The sequence below is a fragment of the Pleurodeles waltl genome, chromosome 12 (genome assembly GCF_031143425.1).
Source record: "Pleurodeles waltl isolate 20211129_DDA chromosome 12, aPleWal1.hap1.20221129, whole genome shotgun sequence".
NCBI lineage: Eukaryota > Metazoa > Chordata > Amphibia > Caudata > Salamandridae > Pleurodeles > Pleurodeles waltl.
This window is the reverse complement of record NC_090451.1, coordinates 639,684,491-639,708,903: the sequence shown is the minus strand read 5'-3', so window position 1 is coordinate 639,708,903 and position 24,413 is coordinate 639,684,491. Positions and strand designations below refer to the sequence as shown.

Below are 24,413 nucleotides of genomic sequence, written 5' to 3'. Positions count from 1 at the left end.
TCCAAAACACTGCTACTTCCCATCTCCAGTGTTGAAAATATCAGTGTCCCCTGGCTCATATATTAGATCAGTGTCTGGTGCAGTTTCAGCATTCAAGAATCTAGTCGAATCCCCATTCAACAGCAGCAAGCCCCGAGAAATAGGGCAAACCGTGCTGAATATCTGACCCACACGTATTTTTTTATGAAATGGAGATCAATCTTCCTGAATTGATTGATGTACAAGATCCTTGAAGTGAGAAGACTGTCTTCTGAGGCACTCTTCTTTGATTGGCCTTAATACTCTGGATTCCAGACCAGTTTTGCAGAACACAGAGTAGGCAGTATTACTTATTTTCATATTTACACAGGTGTCACTGTTGTCTATCTTGAGCTGGCCAGACTTCAGCAAATTCGCTTGGCTACTTAAAATTTAGCATGAAGGGTAATGATAAGAGCACTGGAGATGAAGCCTCTGTACTGCTGCTACATAAACAGGCAAAAAGACTACAAAGAATGTAAAATCAATAAAACTCTTGCCACTCTTTAAACTGTACACCTGATAATTGTCAAATTACTCACAAATCATTTGTCCATAAACTTATTTAAAAACTATTCACCAGGGTTACCATAAGGCAAGATGCTGTTTCTTACCCAAACAAGATTTTGGCATATGCAGTGAAGTACCGGAATAAATGTGTTCAGTGCCAAACTGAGATGGGAGATTAACTCCACATAATGTGAGCATGCATGAACAATAGATTTATTCTGGGAAGAAATTCCTTTTACATTTTAGACAGTTCAAGGACACTCCTTAACTCTGAACCCCAAGATCGTATTGCTGAACATCCTGGAAGACAAGGGTTTCAAATGTTTATACCCGGGTTAGTCCTGACCAAGAGGGATGCAGGCCAAAATTGGATGATGGCTAAATGCTGCCGCACCCCCCCCCCCCAATCCTTTCCTCTGCAAGTGTCACTAGATGGAAAAGGAGACTTGGCCCGTTGTAGTCACGTGTTCCCAATTTTGGAGCCTAGGGTGTGCTCTCAGAAATGGGTAGATACGGTAGAGGTGGACAATCTACAGAGAATGATAGTTAAAAGGTAAAGCCTCCTGACTCTGTGGGGGAGGCAGAAGGGCCATTAAAACAGCTAAACCTGTATGTAGCACAGCACTTCAAAACTCATAAATACAGAAAAGCTTTATATTAATGCATCCTTTAGCCTGCATCAACCATCTGAATGGCAGACCATCAACTGTGAGTAGTTTAACATCTATACTTTTGACCCCATGTGTAGTTAAACCTGAAGACCATCAGCTTAGATCAATTTGTGTCCACATAGCTCTCACCAATTTTAGGTTTATGAAATTAATATCGCAACTTGTGAACTAACACCTGATATCGGTACCATAAGACAATCCTATTAATAAAGTGGGAATTACAAGTATTATGATTATTAGTAATATTATTATTTTCATTGTAATGGTTATCATTCTCGTTATAGTTATTGTTGTTGTTGTTATTACCATCATTCTTGTTAGTATCATTCTTAGCAGTATATTTCAAGTGTTTGCTTGTGATGAATGACTTGAAAAATTATTTAATGTTCACAGTGTTCTAGGACTTATAGTATCTTTATCCCTAAGGTTCTTTTAGACTTCCATATCAGGCATGCAGTCTGTCTAAATGTATTTTTAAAGAACCACTGAACAAAGAGTTGCAAGCGTTCTGCTAAAAACTGCTGTGTTAACAACAGAGCCAAAGGAGTGAGACAAGCTGTTTGAGTGTTTCGGAAATTCTCACCGTTCCACGTTAGCAGGTAATAACTGCTTTATATTCTGTTCAGAGCATATATATCCATAAATGTTCAGTGGTGGGGAACAAAAGATAAGTTAACTTATACTACAATTCTCCAGCTATGGTTTTGTTTGTTGATTTACATCTGGCCCCTCCTCTACCCAGATGAGAAAAAGAGATGAAGTATGCGCGATGCATGGTCTAGACTCTCTGTGTTACTTCTAAAAGTGGAGCTAAACCCCATCTACTCATGGACTAAAGCTCTTGAATGTAGTTGTTAATAGTCACTTTTCTATGGTGAGGATTCCCACACTGATCATTCAAAGCATACAACTCTATGAAACATCGTTATTAAGAATTCCATAAGTATATGAAAGAGCAGAGTAATAAGAGTATACTTAGTAATATAGTATCGGAAGGTGGAGGCACAGTGTCAGTACCCCTCTCAGAGAGCTACGGGGCACGTAAGGGCTACAGGGCCCAACTCTGGTGATTGAGGTATTTTACTCCAATGTCCCTCACAATTGTTTTACTTTAAAGTCCAAGACACAACTAGGGGCTCATGCCCATCACCCACACATACACATTTGCTGATGGTATATTGAAAGAGGCATCATTATGGAAGTGAGCATAAGCATTTTAATAACCATATGATTGTTTAAATGCCACATGTAGGTGACCTACTGATAATGTGGAAATCAGATATAACTTAATTAGAATACTACTTAAAATCACTCAATGATAATGATTTTAACTTGTTGTTTTCATATATATTCAACAGAAAGCAGGTGAGGGGTTTTAGTAATTGACAAAAAGGTTGACAATGAGATTGTTTATGAAAGATAGAGCCATCGCTCATTTTACATTCAATAAAGCTTACACACTAGAAAACTCACTGTGTGCCTGCTTTATGCTAGTCATAATTGATTGATAGAAAATAATTTAAAGATAGAGGTATTCAGGATGAAACAGCAACTTAGGATGAGAGGTTATACAGAACATGTCACTGATGGAACAAATAAAAGACCACATAAAAAACGAGATGTCTTGTTCTGTACTTATAAAATGAATTCAGGCACAAGTCAAGGCAATTGCTACATTTAGCAATTAAAGAAAATGTTACACAATATGTGAGACCAATATTAGAATACCTTACAAATGTATACAGAGTTACAGAATTATATAGATCCTAAAGTGGCAATAACACAAAGGAAATACCCGCGAGTCGTGGATATAACTTGATCCTTGTCTAGACCTTCACTAGTAGGATGTTGATTACTGATAACTCTGACAGATGTATTTCCCTTAAATAAATGAAAGATTGGAAATTGCAGCTTAAATAAGATCAGCTCAACCTTTTACCAAAAATATATACTAATATGGAATATGATATTAAGGTATTTTTCAATTGTCAGGCAACTTGTGTTACATATGCTTTGATTTGTCAGTGACATTTTGTTCACATGGGCGGTTCTATGCGTAAATTAGAACTTAACGGTCCTAGAACATTTTGCGCAATGTGAGTTATATTCCTGATAAACGTGATAACAATCCATATTGATTTCGATTTGTGCAGATCTACAGTGCTTTGAAGAATGGAAATAATGCTGAGAAACGTTTAAGACTGAGGAAAAAGCAATTGTAAACTTGGTGTCTAGGAGTATGGACAAACAATCAGGAGGTAAGACTCCACTTTTTTATGAGTCAATTGTGTAATTTCCACTGATGTGATGGGCAATGCTGTAGGACTCATTTTAATGCTTTAAAAGACAGTAGACCACTTTAACACTATTTACAAAGAAACTAATGAGCTGTTGCTTATTTAAATAAGACGTATAGCATATATGTCATTATAACATAATGATAATGTTCAGAACCGAACCACTTGTGAGCTTTAAGTCTGTATTTTTTGATTGAAGATTTTTTGTCATGTACATTGCCCCATCTTGAAGTGATTGTATAAATGCAGAAATGTAATTGTTAATATTCTATAGCAGTTCAGGGGGTGAATCCCAGATAAAGGCGAGTCCCTGTAAAAATGGCTGGTTACTCCCTCAAGAAAGGCCACGACGACAGTAAAATGTTAGTCTTGGATGTCGTAACATACACATTTCTCCTTCTCAGCATAAAGTGAAGCTGCTGTGTTGTCTGTTTTTGCCTGTGAAAGATACCATTACATAAGAATGGTGGTGGCAGGTAACTAACTTAGGGCCTAATTTAAAACTTGGCGGACGGGTTATTCTGTCACAACGGTGACGGATATCCGGTCCGCTGAAATCTAAATCCCATTCTATCCTACGGGATTTAGATTTCAGCTGACAGGATATGCGTGACTGTTGTGACGGGGTAACCCATCCGTCAGATTCTAAATCAGGCCCTTACTCTGGAATCTGCTATCGCTCGCTGACAAATAGTTGGGAATTGAGGCCACAGGATATTCCAAAAACGTCTTCCCAAATAGGAAGATGAGTTGCATTAAGAGGCCGGTGGTAAAAGGGCATTGCGAAATATTGGCAGATGCTCCTACAGTCAGCCTCTCATTCCGCCACCCCACTAGAGGTGTGGAAGCTCTGTTTTCACAGCGAAAACACTGCTCACACGGCCATCACAAGCACCTGTTTAGCCGCACACTAGATGCCTGACATGGTGGACGATGACCCAGCGGAAGGGCATGTGCTTCTTGTTTTTGTCTGTCCAGAACAACCATGCACTGCAAGGCTTGCCCAGTACCATTCCTGGTAATGGACAGGAAACCTATGTTTCAAACTTCAGCTGGGAGAGTGTGTTCTTTTAGAAGGAAAACACGATCAGATGGACTCAACTTCTCTCGTCACTGGCGGGGCCGGACCGGGATCCCAAACCAGCCCAGGCAAATGTTGTTTACCAGCCCCTACAGGTGCATGGTGAGCGAGCCTGACCACTACAATGGGATTTGCCCCCTCTCCCCACGAGAATTTGGGAAAAATTGCAAAAGCAATTTTTCATTATAAATTAAATTGTATTTATTTCTAAAGCATAGTAAATGATGAACTTACAGTGCACCAGGATACAGCAATCTTTATTGGTGATCGGCAGTGATTCGCTTACACTCCAACAGTGCCTCTTTTCTCTCCGTAGCCTCTCTCTCACACATGTATGGCATTTGTTTTTAGCACCTCTCTTACCTGCATTGGGTGTTGGAGCACTTTACACCACACACATATAGAGACAATGAATTATACTTGTGTAAATTAATGTATATAACATGTTACATAAGACAAAGGGCACTACAAGGTGTAGGATTCGCATGTCATACATACAGGTAGGCATTTTTAAGAGTGCTGGGGCTGGGGAAGAGTAAACTCAGGATTCAAAAAGTAGCACAATGGTTAGGGTGGACTTTTGTACTAACTTATTTCTACCCAAACAAACTCTTTTTAGCAAAATTAGGATAATCAAAGACTGAGAAAAAACATAACTTTCTCACCTAAACCATGCAATTTGCATGCAGCTCTTTGATGGCTGTTCACAGCTCACTGTGCCAGATTATGATTGTAACTTACGAACTGCACAGCAACAAAAGGAGCTCTGTGTCAAATGCAGTATCCCAATGAGCGATGCACATAAAATACTGTTCTGTGATCTGAGTAGTACACGTTCTGTGCAGCAGCCATATTAATCCTCTGCGCTACCTTGGATGAGTCAAAACTGCCACTAGACAAACTCTGATTTCTCTCCAAAGCAGGAACATTAATCACCAGTTATCTTGGCACGTTTATTGTTGGATATACAAGGAACTCCACAGTGCTTTTAGAACTCCTGCACTGCTACATAACCTTCCCCTCACCCGTCCAGCCTCCCAGGGAAACACCAGATTCCCAATACAGCCAATATAGCCTTGATCACTGGAGTTACTCTTGGCATTAGAGTGGATACTCCGGCAGTGGTTTAGATCATTTATATCTCTGAGTTTGGAAATGCTTCACTTGATTTTGCAATGCAGGCTAAAAGTCAGTGGGTAACAGCCTACAGCAACCCTTGGAATTGACCACTGAGTTGGAGAGGCCTTCACAGCAGGTGATCATGAGAAGACCTGTCAGGCTATTATTTGATATACGAGGGTCATTCTTGTTGGTTTTGGGATTGAGGTGCTCATTCCGAGTCTGGCGGTCTTGGGACTGCCAGTGGCGGTCCGATCTGCCACACTCCGACTGCGGTCGAAACGCTGCGGTAATACCGCTGACATCGCAGCGCCGGAGATAGCCTCCAGCCGGGAAGTTACGAGTTCCATTCCACCAGCCTTCCCATGGCGGTTCACACCGATGGGGAAAGGCTGGCAGAATGGTGGTGCCGGGGGCCCCTGCACTGCCCATGCACTTGGCCAGGGCAGGGCAGGGCAGTGCAGGGGCCCCCATGCACAGCCCTGTCCCGCATTCCACTGCCCGAATTACGGGCAATGAAATGCGCAATGGGTGCTGCTGCACCGCCACATTGGCGCCGGCTCGATTCCAAGCCGGCATCTATGTTAAGGCCCTCTTCACCCCAGGACCGGCGGGCGGAAAGACTGTTCCCCCCCCCCCCCCCCCCCCCCCCCCGGCCCTGCGGTGAAGTCAGAATACTGCCGGCGGTGTCCTGACGGCACCAGCAGTCAGGTGGTGGGTTGAGTTTGGCAGGCGGAAACTCAGAATGAGCGCCTGAATGTCTAAAAGGCAGTTGGTGAGTTGTCTGTAATGACCATCATCCTCCTGGACTTTGAGGTAAATATGCAAATCCTCTAAACACAGCTTAGCAGCTAGAGATGTTGCTATGTTCTCTAAGTAAGACCCACATAGGTGTTGAATAGTAACACAGGCACGGCTGATACTTATTGCAGCCCACACGTGGTGTTTGTGAACAGTGACAAGAATGAGGCATGTTTCATCTGGAAGGTAGATATAGAAAGTAAGAATACAAACAGAGTAAATGACAAGCACTTTATGCTCATCTAATTTGAAGTGCACCAATGACCTTAAGTTAGTGACATGTAGCCAATCTTTTAAGTAGTTATCACTTTGGCTCAAAAATGTAACAAGATTGAAGTTAAGGTAATGTTTTATAACCTTCCACAGTTATATGGTGATCCTAAGTAAATATTCTCCTACAATATATTAACTTTAATTTGAACCGGGAAATGTTCTGTGCTACTTTCTTGCCACATAGGGTGCAAGAGAGGCTTGCGGTAGTTTAGTCAGGCCAACCATCAACACTACTAGAATAAACTGTAGCCTTGGCTTTTAACAGCCCCCTCTTCAATCTGATCTGTGCTGAGCCTGGTTCTCAATATTTCCCTAGCAAAGTGATATTTTATGAATTCATAGTTTGCAATTTACAAATCCAACATTCATGTATTAATTCACACCTTTGTTAGGTGGACGTGAGTGTTATATCATGATCACACAAATTCTTTTTAATCTCAAGATACAGTTTTTGTTATCTGAGAAGGCCCTGATCCTGTTAAATTAGACATTCAAAATGTGCACTGCTGTTCATTGGTTTCTTCTAAGCATGATTGCTAAGGCATTCAAGACTGTTTGCATCTTTGTAATACTTATGCTTAAACAGCTAGAGCCAGGGCAGTGTGAATATTTTGCCAGACGTTTTCCTGTTTTTGTTAAACAAAAGATGGTCTCTTTGGTTAACCACCTCACTCATTGTGTAAACTTTTTCGAACATCTGCTTACTACAAGTCGATGATTATTTTTGCCAAGCGGAAATACTGTAAGGAAAGTTAAGATACCCAATGTGTTTTTACACCAAATGATCTAGGTTCTCCTCTACTGGTTGATTTTGGACAGTGCACTTCAATATTTCTCATTAATATGCAGGGACCAGTGCCATTTATTCTAATCATTAACTAAATGATTGAATACAAGGTCCTTTTTTTTTTTGCAAACTTGCCTTTGATTCCTTCATCCTTAAAGAACAGTGTTGTCATATGTCATCAGTAGAAAGTGTACCCCCAGCTCCACTGCAGACAGACCACAATATGAGTAAGCTATTACCAACACAGTAATGAAGTTTGACTGATGTTCTGTGTATGTCCTTATGTTGATGCCAGGTTAGATTATTTAGGTAATATAATGTTAATCCAGTTTAACTGTAGCCACAATGTGCCTTTGAGGAATCAGAAAGATGACAGCTGTAACACTATTGGCAAAGTACCCTTTTATTTTCTTGCATGTCTTTGCAGAGTCGTCTTTATTGGCACTCTTCCTAGAATTTTTGCAAGCAGTCTTGTCTGAGGGGATTTCATTATGAAAGGTGTGCATAAAAAAATCATATGAGAATTTGTTCTTGTTAAAGCTCTTATTCACCCCTCTACAGCATGTGGCTCCTGGTCACGTGCAAGCTTCCTGGAAATGACTAGAAGAAGAGCAGGAGCTGTGCACAATGTCTTGCCATTCACCTGTCATTTGGGTGACATCTGCTGTAGCTACTTTCCTTTGAGAGTGTTGAGCAATCATCTAAGTGTTGATGATGGTCAGCCCTAGAAGCAGAGATCATAACCCCAATGAATCCCAGTTCAAGCTTAGAGCTGGTTCATATTGTGATTTGCCCATTTCATACTCTATGTTTGACACCATCCAAATGCATTTCGTGTATCCTACATGATTTTCCAAATTATTGTTGTTTCCTTGTCGTTTTGTAATTTTTCCACAGGTGCACAATTGTGCAAAGCAACAAAGGAAACAACAAAACCATCACTTTGCCATGCCAAGTTCTTTAATGCCCGATATGGCAGTATCCTCTTGATGGTTACATGGGGCTGACTTCTGTTTAGGACTTCTAAACCCTGGAACCTTCTAAGCAAGTCCACAAGTGGTACTGAAACCAGTTTGTTTGAGTTTCATGGGTTCTTCATTTCAAGAGCAGACCATCTTCACTGTACTGACCAAGTGTAAGGGGCACCTGGGGTGATGACACTAACATCTCTTGCCCCAGACTTTGAGAACAGTAGATTCCAGGGTACCCCCTTTTTCCCAATTGCCCATGCGAAACCACAGTTTGAGAAAGTCCCTGATTCCCACCGACATTAGATCCATCAGCGTGAGCCCATTCTATACATGTACCCAAAACACTGGTTCTGCAATATCCTCCTGAATCTAAAGACTACTGGATATTGATGTTTGCTGTTTCCACAGACATTTTGCAACAAAAGTTTGAACTTAAAACAATCAGTCTTTATTCAGTTTGTATAAACCATAAAAGAATACACAAATGTATAACATTTGTAAACACTAAATTAACGTTTAATTGCAAAAGGAGGCTGTCCTGGTGTGTAGTGGGTACCTATGGCACTTGCACCTTATACCAGGTCCAGTTATCCCTTATTAGTGTAGTGTAGGCAGTGTCTAGAAGTCAGTCTCTCTAGTCTAGAGGTAGCTGTGGCTGAGCAGCCAAGGCTTATCTAGGAGACATGCAAAGCTCATAAAATACCACTGTAGTCACATAGTACTCACACACATGAAAGAAAATACTCAGTATTACAAAAATAAAGGTACTTTATTTTGGTGACACAAATACCTAAAAGACCATAGAGACTATACTCCCTTAGGAGGTAAGTAATACACAAATTATCTACACTAGTATGCAGAAATAGGCATAAACGCAGTTAGAAAACAGTGCAATTAGTGAAAATCACAATAGTTAGAAACGGGCCTAGGGGGAGCACAAACCATATAATGAGAAAGTGGATTGCGAACATCGGTCCCCCACCTAGGCAAGTGTAGTGTGTAGAGGGGAGATGGGAGTATTAGAAAGGCCCAAAGGTAAGTACCACAACCCAACCCAGCAACCAGGAAAACAGGAGTAAAACACAGTAAGTTTACTAGATCACACACAGAAACGAGAAGATGAATTATGCAAAACCCAGAAGAGACTGCAAGACACAAACAGTGGATTCCTGGACAAGAAGATATGTGGAAGAAGGGCACCAAGTCCAAGACTCACAGAAGAGTCCAGGAAGAGCGGCAACCCCTACTAACCCAGATGATGTTGCAACAGGAGAACCACCGGTCGAGAAGAAAAGTCAGTACTGCACCCAAGAAGCCGAAGTTGGGTTCCTGGAGGGTGCAAGTGATGTCCCACACCGGATGGAGGATTGCAGTTGGGTTTGCGTTGTCGGAGTCCGGTAACAAGCCTTAGCACACACAAAGCTTGCGGTTAGCGGAAAATGGCGCTGCCGGGGACTAGGAAGGACCGGTGGACTCTACCAAGGAGGGGAAGTCAGAGGGGGCCCTCAGTGACACAGGGAGTCAACAGAGCACCAGGTAGCGCACACAGGAGTCCCACAGGACGGGGACAAAAAAGTTGCAGAAGAGGCCCACGCAACACTACGACAAAGGCTCCCACGCCACTGGAGGACCACTCAGGAAGCTGTGTGTCGCAGGATAGAGTGCCTGGGTCCAGAGCTTCAAGATGCATGAAGATTTTGGAAGAAGGATGCCAACAAGCCTTGGCAGTTGCAAAAGACGCGGTGCATTGGGGTACTGTTGTGAGTAGGGAGGCAAGTTGGACAGTTGTAAGAGAGGACCGTCTGGACCACTTCGGTCCACCACCCATGATGCAGGATCCACGCAACTCAGCAGGAGAGGGGATCCACGCAGCCGGTCGGCATTGCAGTTCGTGCCTGTAGAAGCAGGGGAGTGACTCCTTCACCCCAAGGGAGATTCCTTCTTCCTTCTGATGCAGGCTGAAGACTGGCTGTCTTCAGAGGATGCACAAACGGGAAAATGTTGCAGTTGCTGGAAGGAGCCAGAGATGCAATGTTGCAGGAGGTATCTTGCTTCCTTGTTGCAGCTTGTAGGTTCCTGAAGAGTCTAGATGCAGTTTCTTTGGTCAGAAGTCGAAGTGGAGGATGCAGAGGATTCCTGCTGGAGTATTGCAATCCGAATGTGAGGAACCACCCAAAGGAGAGACCCTAAATAGCCCTGAAAGGGGGATTGGTCACCTAACCAGGTAAGCACCTATCAGGGGACGGCATGGACGTCACCTGCTGGCACTGGCCACTCAGATGCTCCCAGAGTTCCCTGCCAACCTTGAACCCAAGATGGCAAAACCCAGGGACTCTCTGGAGGAGCTCTGAGCACCACCCCTGGAGTGGTGATGGACAGGGAAGTGGTCACTCCCCTTTCCTTTGTCCAGTTTCATGCCATAGCAGGGACTGGGGGTCCCTGAACCGGTGTAGACTGGTTTATGCAAGGAGGGCACCAAATCTGCCCTTCAAAGCATTTCCAGTGGCTTGGAGCGGCTACCCCTCCCAAGCCTGTAATAGCTATTTCCAAAGGGAGAAGGTGTAACACCCCTCTCCAGAATGAAATCCTTTGTTCTGCCTTCCTGGGCTCGAGCTTTTCAAGCAACACGAGGAAATAAACCTATCTGGGAGGTGGCAGCAGCTGGAGCTGCCTGGAAACCTTCAGAAGGCTGAAATGGCAATACTGGGGGTCCTCTAAGGAGTCCCCAGATTGCATGGAATCATACAGCCAATGCTTGCAAAAGCCTTGGGGTATGATTCCAGCATGTTTGATACGAAACATGCCTATGTTCAGAGTTATCATTCTGTAGCCGGACATAGGTAGTGACCTATGTACAGTACATGAGTAAAATGGCATCCCCGCACTCACAAAGTGCAGGAAAAAGGGCCTGGGGAGTATGGGGAGGCACCTCTGGTAGTGCCGGGGTGCCCTCACACACAGGTACTTTGCACCCTGCCCTCTGGGCTGGAAGGCCTGCTATGGGGTGACTTATAAGGGACCTGGTGCAGTGAAAATGGCAGTGAAAGGGTGCTTGCACCTTTTCACACTGGCTGCAATGGCAGCCCCGTAGAAGCCTTTGCATGAGCTCCCTATGGGTAGCAAAATATAAGCTGTAGCCCATATGGATCCCTGGAACGCCAATGCCCTTGGTACCTAGGTACCATATACTAGGGACTTATAAGGGGCACCAATATGCCAACTGTGGATGAAATACAGACTTTTGGGAGAAACTGCATAATCACAGGGGTCCTGGTTAGCAGGATCCCAGTGAACACAGTCAAACACACTGACATCAGGCAGAAAATGGGGGTAACCATGCCAAGAAAGAGGGTACTTTCCTACACAAATAAACCAGGAATAAATAGCAATTAGCCATAACGTGCCTTGTGTATTATAAAATACAAACATAAATAAAAAACATACAAACATTTTCCATTAAAAGACAAGCATATTTAACCACTGTTACATTAATACAATCACCTATCTCCTACCACTCTAATTACAATAAATCGTTTGGTAAAATACAACACAGACAAATCAAGTCATGTTTCAAAATCCCACTGGCTCATATCATTTGTCCACCGAATTTCTCAGTTTCACAAAGGCCAAAATATGTTTATAACCCATTATATACACAAATTCTGACTGAAGCAATTGTAGCTGTAGTTGGGCCGGCCTACATTTTTTTAAATATTAAGAGACTGTGGTAAAGGAATTAAAAATAGTTTCCTTGGGACGATATAAAGCTTACAAAATAAAACAATGCAGCATTGATTGCCTTGACTCTGAGTCACAAGGACATTGGGCAAGATCCAGTTCTCAATGCACATCTTTCGGGTAGGAAACCAAGAGATGGGCTGTATTAAAACAAAATCTAACCAGATAGTACCTATGATGGTAGGTATAAAATATAAACAGGGCTCCATAAGATTTTTGGTAGATAGAAGTTGATAAGTAACCACCCACCTCTTGGTACATTCTTATGTTTATCTTCCCTACATTAACAAAGTTAAAAATTCTTATTTGCCAGTCACATTAAAAGATGAATTAATGCATTCAGAATTATTAAAAAATTGAGGATGCCCTGATAAAGTGACTAGCTCCTTTATGTATGTCAATCGATGGATGTTACATTCATTTTCGTGGTGCATACAGTCACAATCACAAGTCAATTAAGAGATTTTTTCTGTCTCAGACCACACACAAAGCCATAGTATTAAGTGGGAAGCTTCACATAGCCCTCTAGATATGATATCCCCAATTCCTAGCGACACATATGTTGGGGAGGTAGTTGGAAAAGAACTGATGATATACGGTTGATGAATGTCTTGAGGGCCCCTCGATGGCCTTAATGTAATTACCCAAACCTGCGCCTTTTAATTGTTCAGGATTGGGTGTTTGGCTCAGGTCACCCCTGGTTGGGATACGCTGTCTGAGGATACTGCCTTGGTTCCAGTAGGCGCTCTTCTTGCAGGAGCGTTGGGAGGCCGAGGGGTGATTTTATTCTTTTTGGTGGTGGAGACCCCACAATATTGTTGCAAATACAATGTCTGGTAATAGCTTTGATGGATAAATCACCCCTAAATACGCAGAGATTGGATGCCTCACCATCCTGAATGTGTATATTTTAATTAGTTAAGCAATCGACCATAGAGCCAGGGCTGATAACCAGAGCCTGTGCTAAAGCTTTCTTGGTGACCCCCAATCTTTCTTCCACTCACTCAATGTCAGAATTAATTGCACTCATTACATTTATTTAAAAAAATGGTTATTGAAGTTGTTAGCCGTCAGTCCTTACCAGCCATAGTCGGTGCCATGGATTTCCTCTTTCCTGTGGGATTAGATCTCAAATGATCCTGTAAGTGAATGTGAATACCAAGTGAGATGGCCAAACCCAGTCTCTTCTGGGCTCTGACAGGTGCAGACAGGTCCGGTCTTGTGCTGGTCTTCATCTGAACACGTCCCATGCCGGGTTGGCCTCAACCTCTTTTTATGGCGCCCAAACAGGTAGTCCAGGCTCGTCTGAGACCCCACAGGATTGTGGCAAGTGAAGTTATTTTCCACCAGAAAAATGCAGTTGTGCATCCCCAAGTTTGAATTTAAGACTCCTTCACTGAAAGGAAGTGTCCCTCAAGTAAGATCTAAATAACACCCGCTCAAATACAGAATCCAAGATTGGATCCATTGAGATGTTGGATGATTCATGAGAATCTCAAACTCCTGCAGGAGCACACAGACCTCTCTCACCACAGCCAACAACTTCACTTCTGAATATATGGCACATGAAGACGCCTGCTCTCCAGACAAGCATGCATTGACACTTTAAATTGTGCATGGCTCCTGAAATCCCAGGAGGCTACCTTGAAAGTAGAAGACAAATGCTTGTTTAAGTACAAGATCAAAAGCCAGACACATCTAAGAGCTTCATCTCTATAACACCAACTGACAGAAACCCTTCTAGTTGGAAGCAAAACTTCTAAGAATAATAATAGTAAATAATTCTGGCCACATAAACACAGACTACTGAGACCAGACACAACAACCAAACAGAATATGCGTTTGGTCAGATGGGTGAACTTCAATGTGATGCTTAGCATCATGTTGGCCAACTGAAATAGCAGAGGGGCTCCTGGTACTTCAGGCGGCTAGTACAAAATTTGATGAAAGTCAATAAGTGAGTATAGCTGTGCAATTCAGAATGCAGACCCTTCGGAGGATCATAACGTGGGTCAGGGGATACTCCTCTGAGTTGATCAGCGGCTACCCTCTTGCTGACTTTACTCTTATTTAGTATCAGCCCTAAATCCTAGAGGTGCCTTCTGTGCATGGAATATAATAGAATAGAACCAGGATGCTTCTTCTTCCTCTGCTCTGGGTCCCAGGCATTACTCAGTGTGAGGGATTTGAACCCTTGGTAGAGAAAGCTGGAGCAGACTGATCCTGGCCCTTCATCGTTTCCTTAGAATGACGATCAATGTTTTTAACTGTTAAAGGCCATCTTCACTACTGCATACTGTTTGGAGCTGAACATCTTCTCACCACTGGGGAGGTATGCAGCAACAAATTCTTCCTGCTACCATTTGTGTTTCAGTATCTAACATACATGTTTCACCTTTATAATTCCACTGCACCCCCTGCACTTCATTTTCATGTTGAAAAAATATCAATGCAGCCAGCCTTTTCTTGAGTTCCTAAGTATGGTTTCTGAAAATCTTTGAGCATTGATTGAGACACAAATTCTGAATAGATCCCATCCTGATGGTACGGTTGTAACCTTCATAGGCCACATGAAATGCTTTCACCACCTTTTACCACCTATTTGCCAACTGGACGCTGTGTAACCTCCCTGTGGAGAACATCAGTGCCTTACCTGGTCAAGTGCAATAACTAGTACATCTAAATTAGTGTAGAAAGCACACATTGGCCCCCCATTTTCAAGTGACAGTCTGTGTGTGCTGTCGCCTGAACTCGGGATATGGCAGTCCATGTTCCAGGGAGGGCAAAAAAACAACCCTGCTGCCGCTGCAGCACATACCGCCACAGCTTTACAGGATCCTAAGGATAAGGATGTGCAGCTCTCACATCCAATATGGACAAAGGACAGCGCACAGCAAGGAATCTATCTTTTGAGTATCACAGAGAAATGGACACCCTGCATTTATGACAGATAAGTAGTCACAAAAGACATGCACACAAATACCTCATGTACCACACGAGGACAGGCAAGTATCCCCAGTTATAGTAGGCCAGGTGGACCGTTACAGGGAAAGCATGTATGCAGTCTTACACTAATGCTGCAAGTAAAGATTCCTGTATCTCTGAACTATAGTTGCTGCCACTACCTCCTAACCTTTAATGTGGGCCAGTAAACACCCGCACTCACACACACAAGTTGTGTGGCACTTTGCACCCCGTCAACAAAGCCATGCTTTATTGATCCACACCTGTGTTATAATATGTAGCACCTCCAGCAGATTGTTGGATTCATAACTTCACTGGATGAAAAACACAGAACATTTCAGAAATAAGAAAAAATAGGAGGGTTACACAAGTTTTCAAAGGAACTACATCCATCACTTCTCTGGGCACCATTCTGCTGCTTCCGTACAAACTCCTGTTTAATCAGCTGTCCTGAGTAGTAATTTGCCTGCTGACAGACCTGGTCATTAGACCACAGACTCAACCACTGACCTTTAAAGCCAATCTGCTACAAAAGCACAGGCCCCTCTGACACCACCTACATCCATCTTCGAGGCATCACATTGCTGGCTAAACTTGTGCATTGATAATCCCAAAAGGGAACTCCATATCTGCTCACCATGTAACTAAAAACAGAGAGTGACATCTTCATTTCTAGACTAGCATAAGAGGAAAAGGCCAAAGACTGATGTGATAAGATGAGGAAATGAAAATCAGTTAACCTGTAAACAGGTGAAAAGGAAACAGGATCTCTGCCCCAGGTCTGACAGAACTGCTAAAATGAGGAGACATGAGGTACTAGAAGATCTTATGAAACATTTTCACTTATCTATGAAGCAACAATCATTTTCATAATTTATTTGGTTTTGATGCCGCATCCTATCAGAGACCTTAGTACTCTCTCTTGCTTAAACCCTTTTAAGCCTGTTCCTTTTTTAACCTCACCCTATTAACATAGAAAACAGCCATTCTAGCTACAGTCAATTCTCCTAATGCCCTTCAGAGAGCTATACATATTGTGTTTCACTACAAAAGGATGGATCTGCAGCGGTTCCTATTCTAATTTCAAAATGTATTAAGCGATATCATTTTAATTAAGAATTTTTTCTTCAGGTTTTCCAGCCGAGGCACGTGTGCTGTTGGCTGAAACAAATCTTTCATGACGTAGGGGCCCATTTAGGGTTTGATAGAGCAGGAGAACCACCCTAAATAATTGGGTCTACCACCACACCAAAACCCTTGATCGGCTGCCGCACTTAGATGAGGGGAAACCATCTGGTTTCCACAAGTTGAGCCTCATCGAGCTTCGCCTTGGGAAACCTGACAGCCTGTCTGTGACAGGGTTATTCTATAACTAATATTGAAAAGCCTATTGTTTCAGGTGGGTCATACAATGTTATTTTTTTCTGTCTGAGATGGGCATGCAAGACATGGTGGTCCCAACTGTAATTGAAAGTGATGCTTTCAGCATGCAAGTAGGAAACTGCCTGCACATCAGGGACATTTCTTTTTTGGCTGCAAGGCAATGATTTCTAACTGAAAGGGCTCCGCCCACGTCAGAAAGAAAATGTTTGGCAAAAATTTCCCATCGATGCAGTCAGCTACTTAGGTCATGGTGGGCAGACTGCCAATGGATAACCAAGGCAACCCATTTGCTGTCCCAGCCATTTGAAGCCTCGCTTACCCAAAGATAAATTACCTCTTATATGTTTTCAGAGTCTGTGTTTAGACTTCAAACAATCTCCTTTAAAGCATTTGAAGATGTATCATTTACTTCTGATAGGTTTACTCAAAGAAATTAGGATGTCAATCCTACTATTGCCAGATATGTAGTTTTCTGTATCTCCGATTCTAACAAAATTAGTGGATTCAGCTGCTTAGAGACTTCATGCTCAACTCATTATAGCATAAGGAGCTTCAGTGGCCTTGCAAACACATGCATCTATTGCCGACAGTTGTAGGGCAGCCACCTCAGCCACTGTTCAAGCTTTTCCTAATAACTCTACCAACGCATGTTTGAGTTGTGCGCACCCTGTTTGCTTACATGGCAGAGGCCTATTTATTAATATATATTCATTTACCTTGTAAACATTACTTTTTAAGCAAACTAAAACAATCTCATCCTGCACTGCATTTTCATTTTTAAATAATATTTAGTAAATTAACAAAATGCGATGCATTCAATGAATGTTTCACATCTAATTAAAAGTCGAAATAATGTATTTATCTTAATAATATTTCCTATGGGGTGCTATTTTAATTCCCTTATTCAATTAATTTATATGGGAGTGTGTTACTCTACCTGTGAGTCACAGTGTGCCGTACTAAACTCAATCCAAGGCAGAGCTGTAGTATATTTATGTGTGGTAACATTAAAATTACAGTTTGCGAGTATCAGTGGCCATAGAGCCACATGTATAATAATACTGGTTGCAAAAACTGATCATAATTTGTGACCAGTATTCCATTTCATCGACCTACGTACTACTAGGTCGTTTAGTACAATTCTGAATCGAAGTTGGTCGCAATCTGACCTACCAAATTAATATTAAGTGGATCACAAATTGCCCCTTGCTCCATTTGGGTACAGAAACAAAGATGGTGGCCTGTAAGAGTCAGCAGACCACCATGGCTGTGATTGTATTTAAATGAAGAAACTGTTTTAAAAGCAGTCCTGTTTCTGTAATGGAAAGTGGCTGCTTGTTATTTATTTATTTATTTTTTTATTTTTAAAAAGCTTTGTGTGTCTGAGGGTTAGGGTGTGGGGGAGGGCTTCCCTTTTGCGAATGAATTACTACCCCAACTTGAGGGTCAGTAACTTTTCAAATTTTTGTGGCAGGAATTTTAGTCTCAAACCTTTGACTGTTAGGCTAGAGATTAGGTATTTGGAAGGGATACCCAAAACCCTTCCAAATACAGAATCGGTATCCTTTTAGAGTCCCACTTTAGTAGTCTGTAAATCTTTACAGACTCCTACAGTGTGATTGATACATAGGAAAATCCTTTTATATGATCGCAATAGTAAAAATAGTTCTCCAGTAATATATCTTTTATAGATTCACATGCTTGAATCATGCTCGTCATCGAGATGGGAGTCCTACGGTAACCTTAAATATACATACAAGCTTCTTCACCTTGAAGACTCTATGACTCATCTTCCTCCACCTTGGATTTCCACACAAGGTGCAGGCTACTACCTCGCTTGTACTATCCAAACTGGATTATGCCAGTGGCCTCTACCATGGATCATCTCCATCTATTGTGAAAAAAACTACAACGTATTCAGAACTCCGCAGCCAGGCTACTATTACATGTAAAGTCTTAAGCTCACATTTTCCCTGCCTTGAGAGCACAACACTGGTTACCCGTTGCCAGAAGATGCACCTTCAAGCTGCTTTGTATCACCCACAAAGCTATACATGGAACAAGACCACTCTTCATCAGAAACAAAATAACCAAATACATTCAACAAAGAAAACCTCCGTTCAAGATTGGCACCCCGCCTTAGAACACCACCATACAAGAAAAAGACTAAAGGTGGCACATCCTTCTCCATTCAAGCAGCCAAACTATGGAATTCATTACCCCCAACTATAAGAGCCACAGATAACTGTCTTGTCTTCAGAAAACTACTCAAGAGTTGTCTCTTTCCTTCATAACCATCATATTCAAACAGCTATGGACTGCATATGCCTATGTTGACAAATATTTGTTATCTGTTTATGTGTATATTCTAGTTATCTATAGTTGTTTAGAAAATATGTATCGCTAGTATGTCATAACAATAAACTACACACATACTCTTTAAACCTGTTTAACTAATGTGTATTTACTCATGGTTTAAATATGTATATGTATGTACATATGTGTGTATTTGTGTGTGTGTGTGTGTGTATATATATATATATATATTCTCCAGTCCTACTTTGACTCATCCCAAATCCATTCTACTACTTTCATCTCCTAAATAACCCTGCCTAAGCTCTTCCCTCCTCTTCCACATCTAGCTCACCCAAAACCTCACTTTACTACTATGATCTCCCTGACGTGTTACACAGACTCTTCCCTCCTCCATCCCCCCTTTACTCATCCCAAGCCTAAATCCTATTACCATAAACACCCAATTAACACTTCTGGACTCTTCCCTCCTCCACCCCTCCTCCACCCCTCCATTACTCTAGTCAATCCAACTAACAAACTCACATATCCGTGGCTCAAATTAACTCATAATATTACTAAAACTCTACTCATATTTCCCTATACTAATCCACCACTAATTCCTATTAGGTTCCGGAGTAGCGTGCTACTCGCCAAAAAGCGCTTCGACGCCTCATCAGGGGTAGTAAGCGCTATATAAATACTATTACAATACAATACAATACATAGCAGTAAGTGTATTACACTAGGCCTCAATGGCATATACAGGCACTGGTATAGTCTATCCATGTTCTTATAAAAAAAAGAACCAAATCTCAACTACAACCAATCATGCGACAGCACCCTCTAGAAACACTCCCAACAGAGGCTGTTTCCCTTAGATTTTCTACCTCACGTCGTGTGAAGGGAGTCTCTCCGAGCTCTGCTCGGCTTCTTTTTCTACAGCTGTACTGACAGTGAAATTTCTTTCTGACATCTTGAATTTCCAGTGGACAGGATGTCCGAACAAGCTAAAAAAGGACGTTTCAGAAATTGTGACAATTGTGGAAGGAAAAGACTTCATATTGATGACCCCCCCCACAAGAAGTGCATATACTGCCACATACAGACAATAAGGTGAGAGATTGCAAAATTTGTCGCACGTTCAGTCCTAAAACCCTGAAAGACAGAGAAGGTAGACTTTTGTTATGGCTATAAAAGCAGGCGGCTATGGAATACCCTTCTTCTGAGGAGAGTGAGGCCTCCTCACAAACTTCTCAATACCTAAAAAGACCTAAAAGTAAGGAAAGACTTTCTGCATAACCTCCAAAGAAAGTTTTTAAGAAATCTAAACACCTTTCTTTGAAACAACAAAAAGGCCAAGAAAGCTATGCCTCATCAGCGTCAGAAACCCAGTCAAAAGCCTTAAAAATGGTTCACTCAGAACCTACAACACCTTTGGGGGAAAAAGGCACCTCCAAAAAGTGCTTCTCTGTCTTTGTCACCAATGAGAAAACCGAAAAAATACTTTTCAGACAAAAAAGGCTCGTCGACGACCACGCCTACAATAACAACGATCACATTGACGTTCACCGCGGCTATGTCCCCTATGATGGTAACGTCGTCACCACTATCGTCGTCGAGGATCATAACAGCTAAAATCTACAAAAGGGCACCATCGACGGCTATTCAACCATGAGCTATGTACGCATCAACAAGAAAATCGTCGATGAGAGACAAGCCACTTAAGAGTGCGTCGACATCAGACCTGTTGATGAGGCAGAAATCAGAGACAGTTCAGTGGGACCCGTCAACGAGAGACCCATCGACGAGAGACCCGTCGACGACACAACCGTCGACTGACACAGCAATGAGAGAAGCGTTGACGACCGCCCCAGCAACGACCAACAAAATCTCTCCCTCTATCAGTGATAACTGGGGGAAAAAAAGCATCCCCAATCCTACCATTGCAAACCTCCTCAAGTAAGGTATTACCCTATCCTCCTCAAAAACCTATTAGATGATGACGAGGATGGATATTCTCAAGACGAAGGAATGTTTGGAGTGGCCAACAGTCCGTCACAACTCAATGTCAAATGTCAGGACTTGGATGACGATGAGGATGATCAATATTAGGAAAATTATTATTCAGCAAAAGTCCAACCAGATCCCTTGTTTTCTGCACATAGTGACAGAGACACCTGTGTCCCTATGCCAAGGTAATTAGTGACAGATCTCCAAAACATGTTGCATGACTACTACAGAAGATTTCCACCCTCAGTACCAGCAACTCAGACCACACAGCAGTATGACCTACAGACAGGACTTCGGACCCCTATCGCTAGCCATCCAGCGACGCCGCTCAGACCGAATACGAACATCCCTTTCGTACAGCCACCTCAGGATGACCGTCAGTCCTCAGATGAAGAAAGAGAAGAGGGAGAAATACCTGAAACCACTTCTATTGAGTGGGATCAATACCTGATTCCAACGCCATCACCACAGTTTGCAGGACCAGTGGATTCACCCCGGGAGGACATGGGGGGTTCCATAATTTAATGGAAAGAGCAGCTAAACGTTTTGAACTGCCCATTCTCTCTCGAGAAACAGATTGTTTCCCATAGGACTTTAAGGAACCATCAAAAATGTCAGTTAGAGCCATACCTTAAGTTGACTTTATATGGCAAGAAGGACTAAAAGCAATGAAAAACCCAGCTATAATACCTTCCCAAATCCAACGTTTAGAGAAAAAATATAAAGCCCCGGAAGATTCCCCAGCTTGTTTAATTGGGCAACCGAAGCCAGATTCCGTGATATCTCAGGCAGTGGAATGCCGGCCAAAGAACTTTTCAACACCAATATCATCCCTGCCAGATAGATAAGGAGGCTGTCTGGACAACATAGGAAAAAAGTTCTCCTCAGTAGCAGCAGTTACAGTCAAAGCTGCCAACTCGTTAGCCATTCTAGGCAGATATGATCGACAAATGTGGGCAGACATGTCCTCATACATTGACCTCTTGCCCGTGGACGCTAAACTAGAGTAGGCAAAGAAAGTGTTGCAGGAGGGAGAACGGATCTCAGTCGAAGTGATTGATTGCGCAATTGATATCTCACTGATGGGATGTAGACAACTGGCGGGGGCAGCGGTATTGCACAGACAGGGCTGGCTGAAATCTACCTCTTTTAGTCCAGAGGTACAAAGCAAAATACTTGACATGGCATATGATGGGGAATGCTACTTCGGCAAGCATGTGGCTGAGATATTACAATCTATAACGGAGGATACAGACATGGCCAAACCCCTAGGTACACTGCAGTACAGAAGAGAACCATTTCGAGGGGCTAGAAGCAAGGGAAGTTACTCCTTTCGTGGTGATTTCCAGTCATATAGACAGCAATACCAAACTGCTCAAACAGGTTTTCGACAGCAGTATGGACAACAGCTGCAGCAATACAGATTACCACTTACAACTGCCTATAGACAGCCCACGAGGGGAAGAACCACAGCTTGTGGCAGAGACACAGGAAGAAGACAATAACCACGCACTCATACCAGCTACCAGCCCAACCTTTGTTTCAAAGATTGGAGGCTGATCACTTACCACATCCTTCAGTGTTAAGGATAACATCAGACAAGTGGGTACTGGATATATTATCCATGGGAATTCATCCAGAAGCCTCCAAATAGACCTCCATCAGGACCACCGCCTCCACGATTAAATTAGCTCCTCAAAGAAGTATATTCATTCATTCGCAAAGGGCCAATAGAAGTTGTTCCAATTCTGCAGGGGAACCGGGGTTCTATTCCCACCTTTTTCCAGTGAAAAAGCCTTCTGGGGATTGGCGTCCCATACTGGATTTGAGAGCCTTAAACAAGTTCCTGAAAAAACAAACATTTCGTATGTCATTTTCAGGACAATCTAGGCCTCTTAAACACAGGAGATCGCATGACATCTCTAGATCTCCGAGATGCATATTTCCATATCCCAATATGTCGAAACCATCGGACATTTCTCAAGTTCAAGGTAGCTGGTATGCATCTACAGTTTTGAGTCCTTCCATTCGGATTAAAATCGTCCCCCAAAATTTTTACCAAAGTGTTGGCCCCAGTAGCAGCTCACCTACGTCGACTAGGGATACTCATCTTTCCAAATTGGGACGACTGGCTCATAAAGGCATCCACAGGAAATCAAATGGTAAAGCACACATCCATTTGCCTCCAGTTGCTCAAAACTCTAGGCCTTACCATCAACTATCGCAAATCACACTTCCATCCCACAAAGCTGCTGAATTACCTAGGAGCGATACTGGATACTATATAAAGCAAGGCATTTCCATCTCAAGAGAGACAGCAAAATATTTCCAAAATGGCTCAAAAGCAGAAAATATTGTTTCAGTTCGGAATTACAGATCATTCATGGGAATGATTTCCTCATGTACTCCACTGGTCCCAAATTGACGACTGCGCATGCGACCTCTACAGGAGCAACTAGACACTCAGTGGCTCCAAGTAAATGGCTCCTTCGACGATCGAATTCAGATTACATCGGAAATTAAAACGGCCATGTCTTGGTGGGAAAAGCAGTCAGACTTATCCCGGAGCCTTTCATTTCTACAACAGCAGACAAAATATATAATAATGTCAGATGCGTCGCTTAAAGGTTGGGGTGCACACCTTCAAGATCTACAGATAAGTGGCAACTGGACACAAAAGGACAAACAGCTTCACATAAACCAACTGGAGCTGAAAGCAATAGATCTGGCACTGAAGGCTCTCTTACCAAAAATACAAAACTCACAAATTTTCATCAGAACGGACTATACCACAAGTATGTTTTACCTGAACAAACAGGGTGGCACAAAGTCCTTGGAGCTTTCACGTCAAGCTCAGAGCATATGGGAATGGGCCATAGAGAATCAAATTTCTCTGAAAGCAGAACACCTGCCAGGACAAGCCAACCTACAAGTGGACTGGACTCTTTGAGCAGGACATTCCTCCCGTATCACAGGTAAGTAACCAATTTTCTTACTCATACTCTTTTGAGGATGAGTATTTGTACTAGCATGCCCATTCCTATACCCCTCCTTACATTGCCCTAAACATCTCCCATTTTAGTATAATACACCTTCTTGGCCCTCCCCTAAGTGCACCTAAAATGTGTACTTGTGCATGTGGAGATATCCAACACCTTGGCAGAGATCTCCGCATATAAGAAAAGGATAGGTGGAGATCTCCACCCTTAGTTTTGGGAATAGCATTTTGTTGTACTTGAGTAATGCTATTACAGTACTACTCACATACTACAAATGCAGATTGTGAATTGTCCCCATAGTATTTCCACATTTCCTGGGGTGTGAAATAAGATCTCCAGCAATTTGTGAAGGAGGAATATCAGAATGTGAAATTAAGAAACATTACCTTGATAATGATTCTGGATATTGAAGTATGTCATCTCTCCTTCAAACCCCATCCACCTATTCCCTTGGCACATGCACTGACATCAACCTTGTATGTCAGAAAGAAGGTCT

The 24,413-nt window shown here is 42.4% G+C and overlaps 1 protein-coding gene across 1 annotated transcript in view; it reads left to right on the top strand.

The window, feature by feature from the left end:
* The window catches only part of LOC138267169 (protein FAM200B-like), an 81,235-nt gene extending 60,215 nt beyond the window's left edge, over positions 1-21,020 (top strand). The window contains exon 2 of the mRNA XM_069216018.1: positions 20,905-21,020. Coding sequence (XP_069072119.1) covers positions 20,905-21,020 — 116 coding nt within the window. The remainder of the gene's footprint in view (positions 1-20,904) is intronic.
* Positions 21,021-24,413: the final 3,393 nt, after the last annotated feature.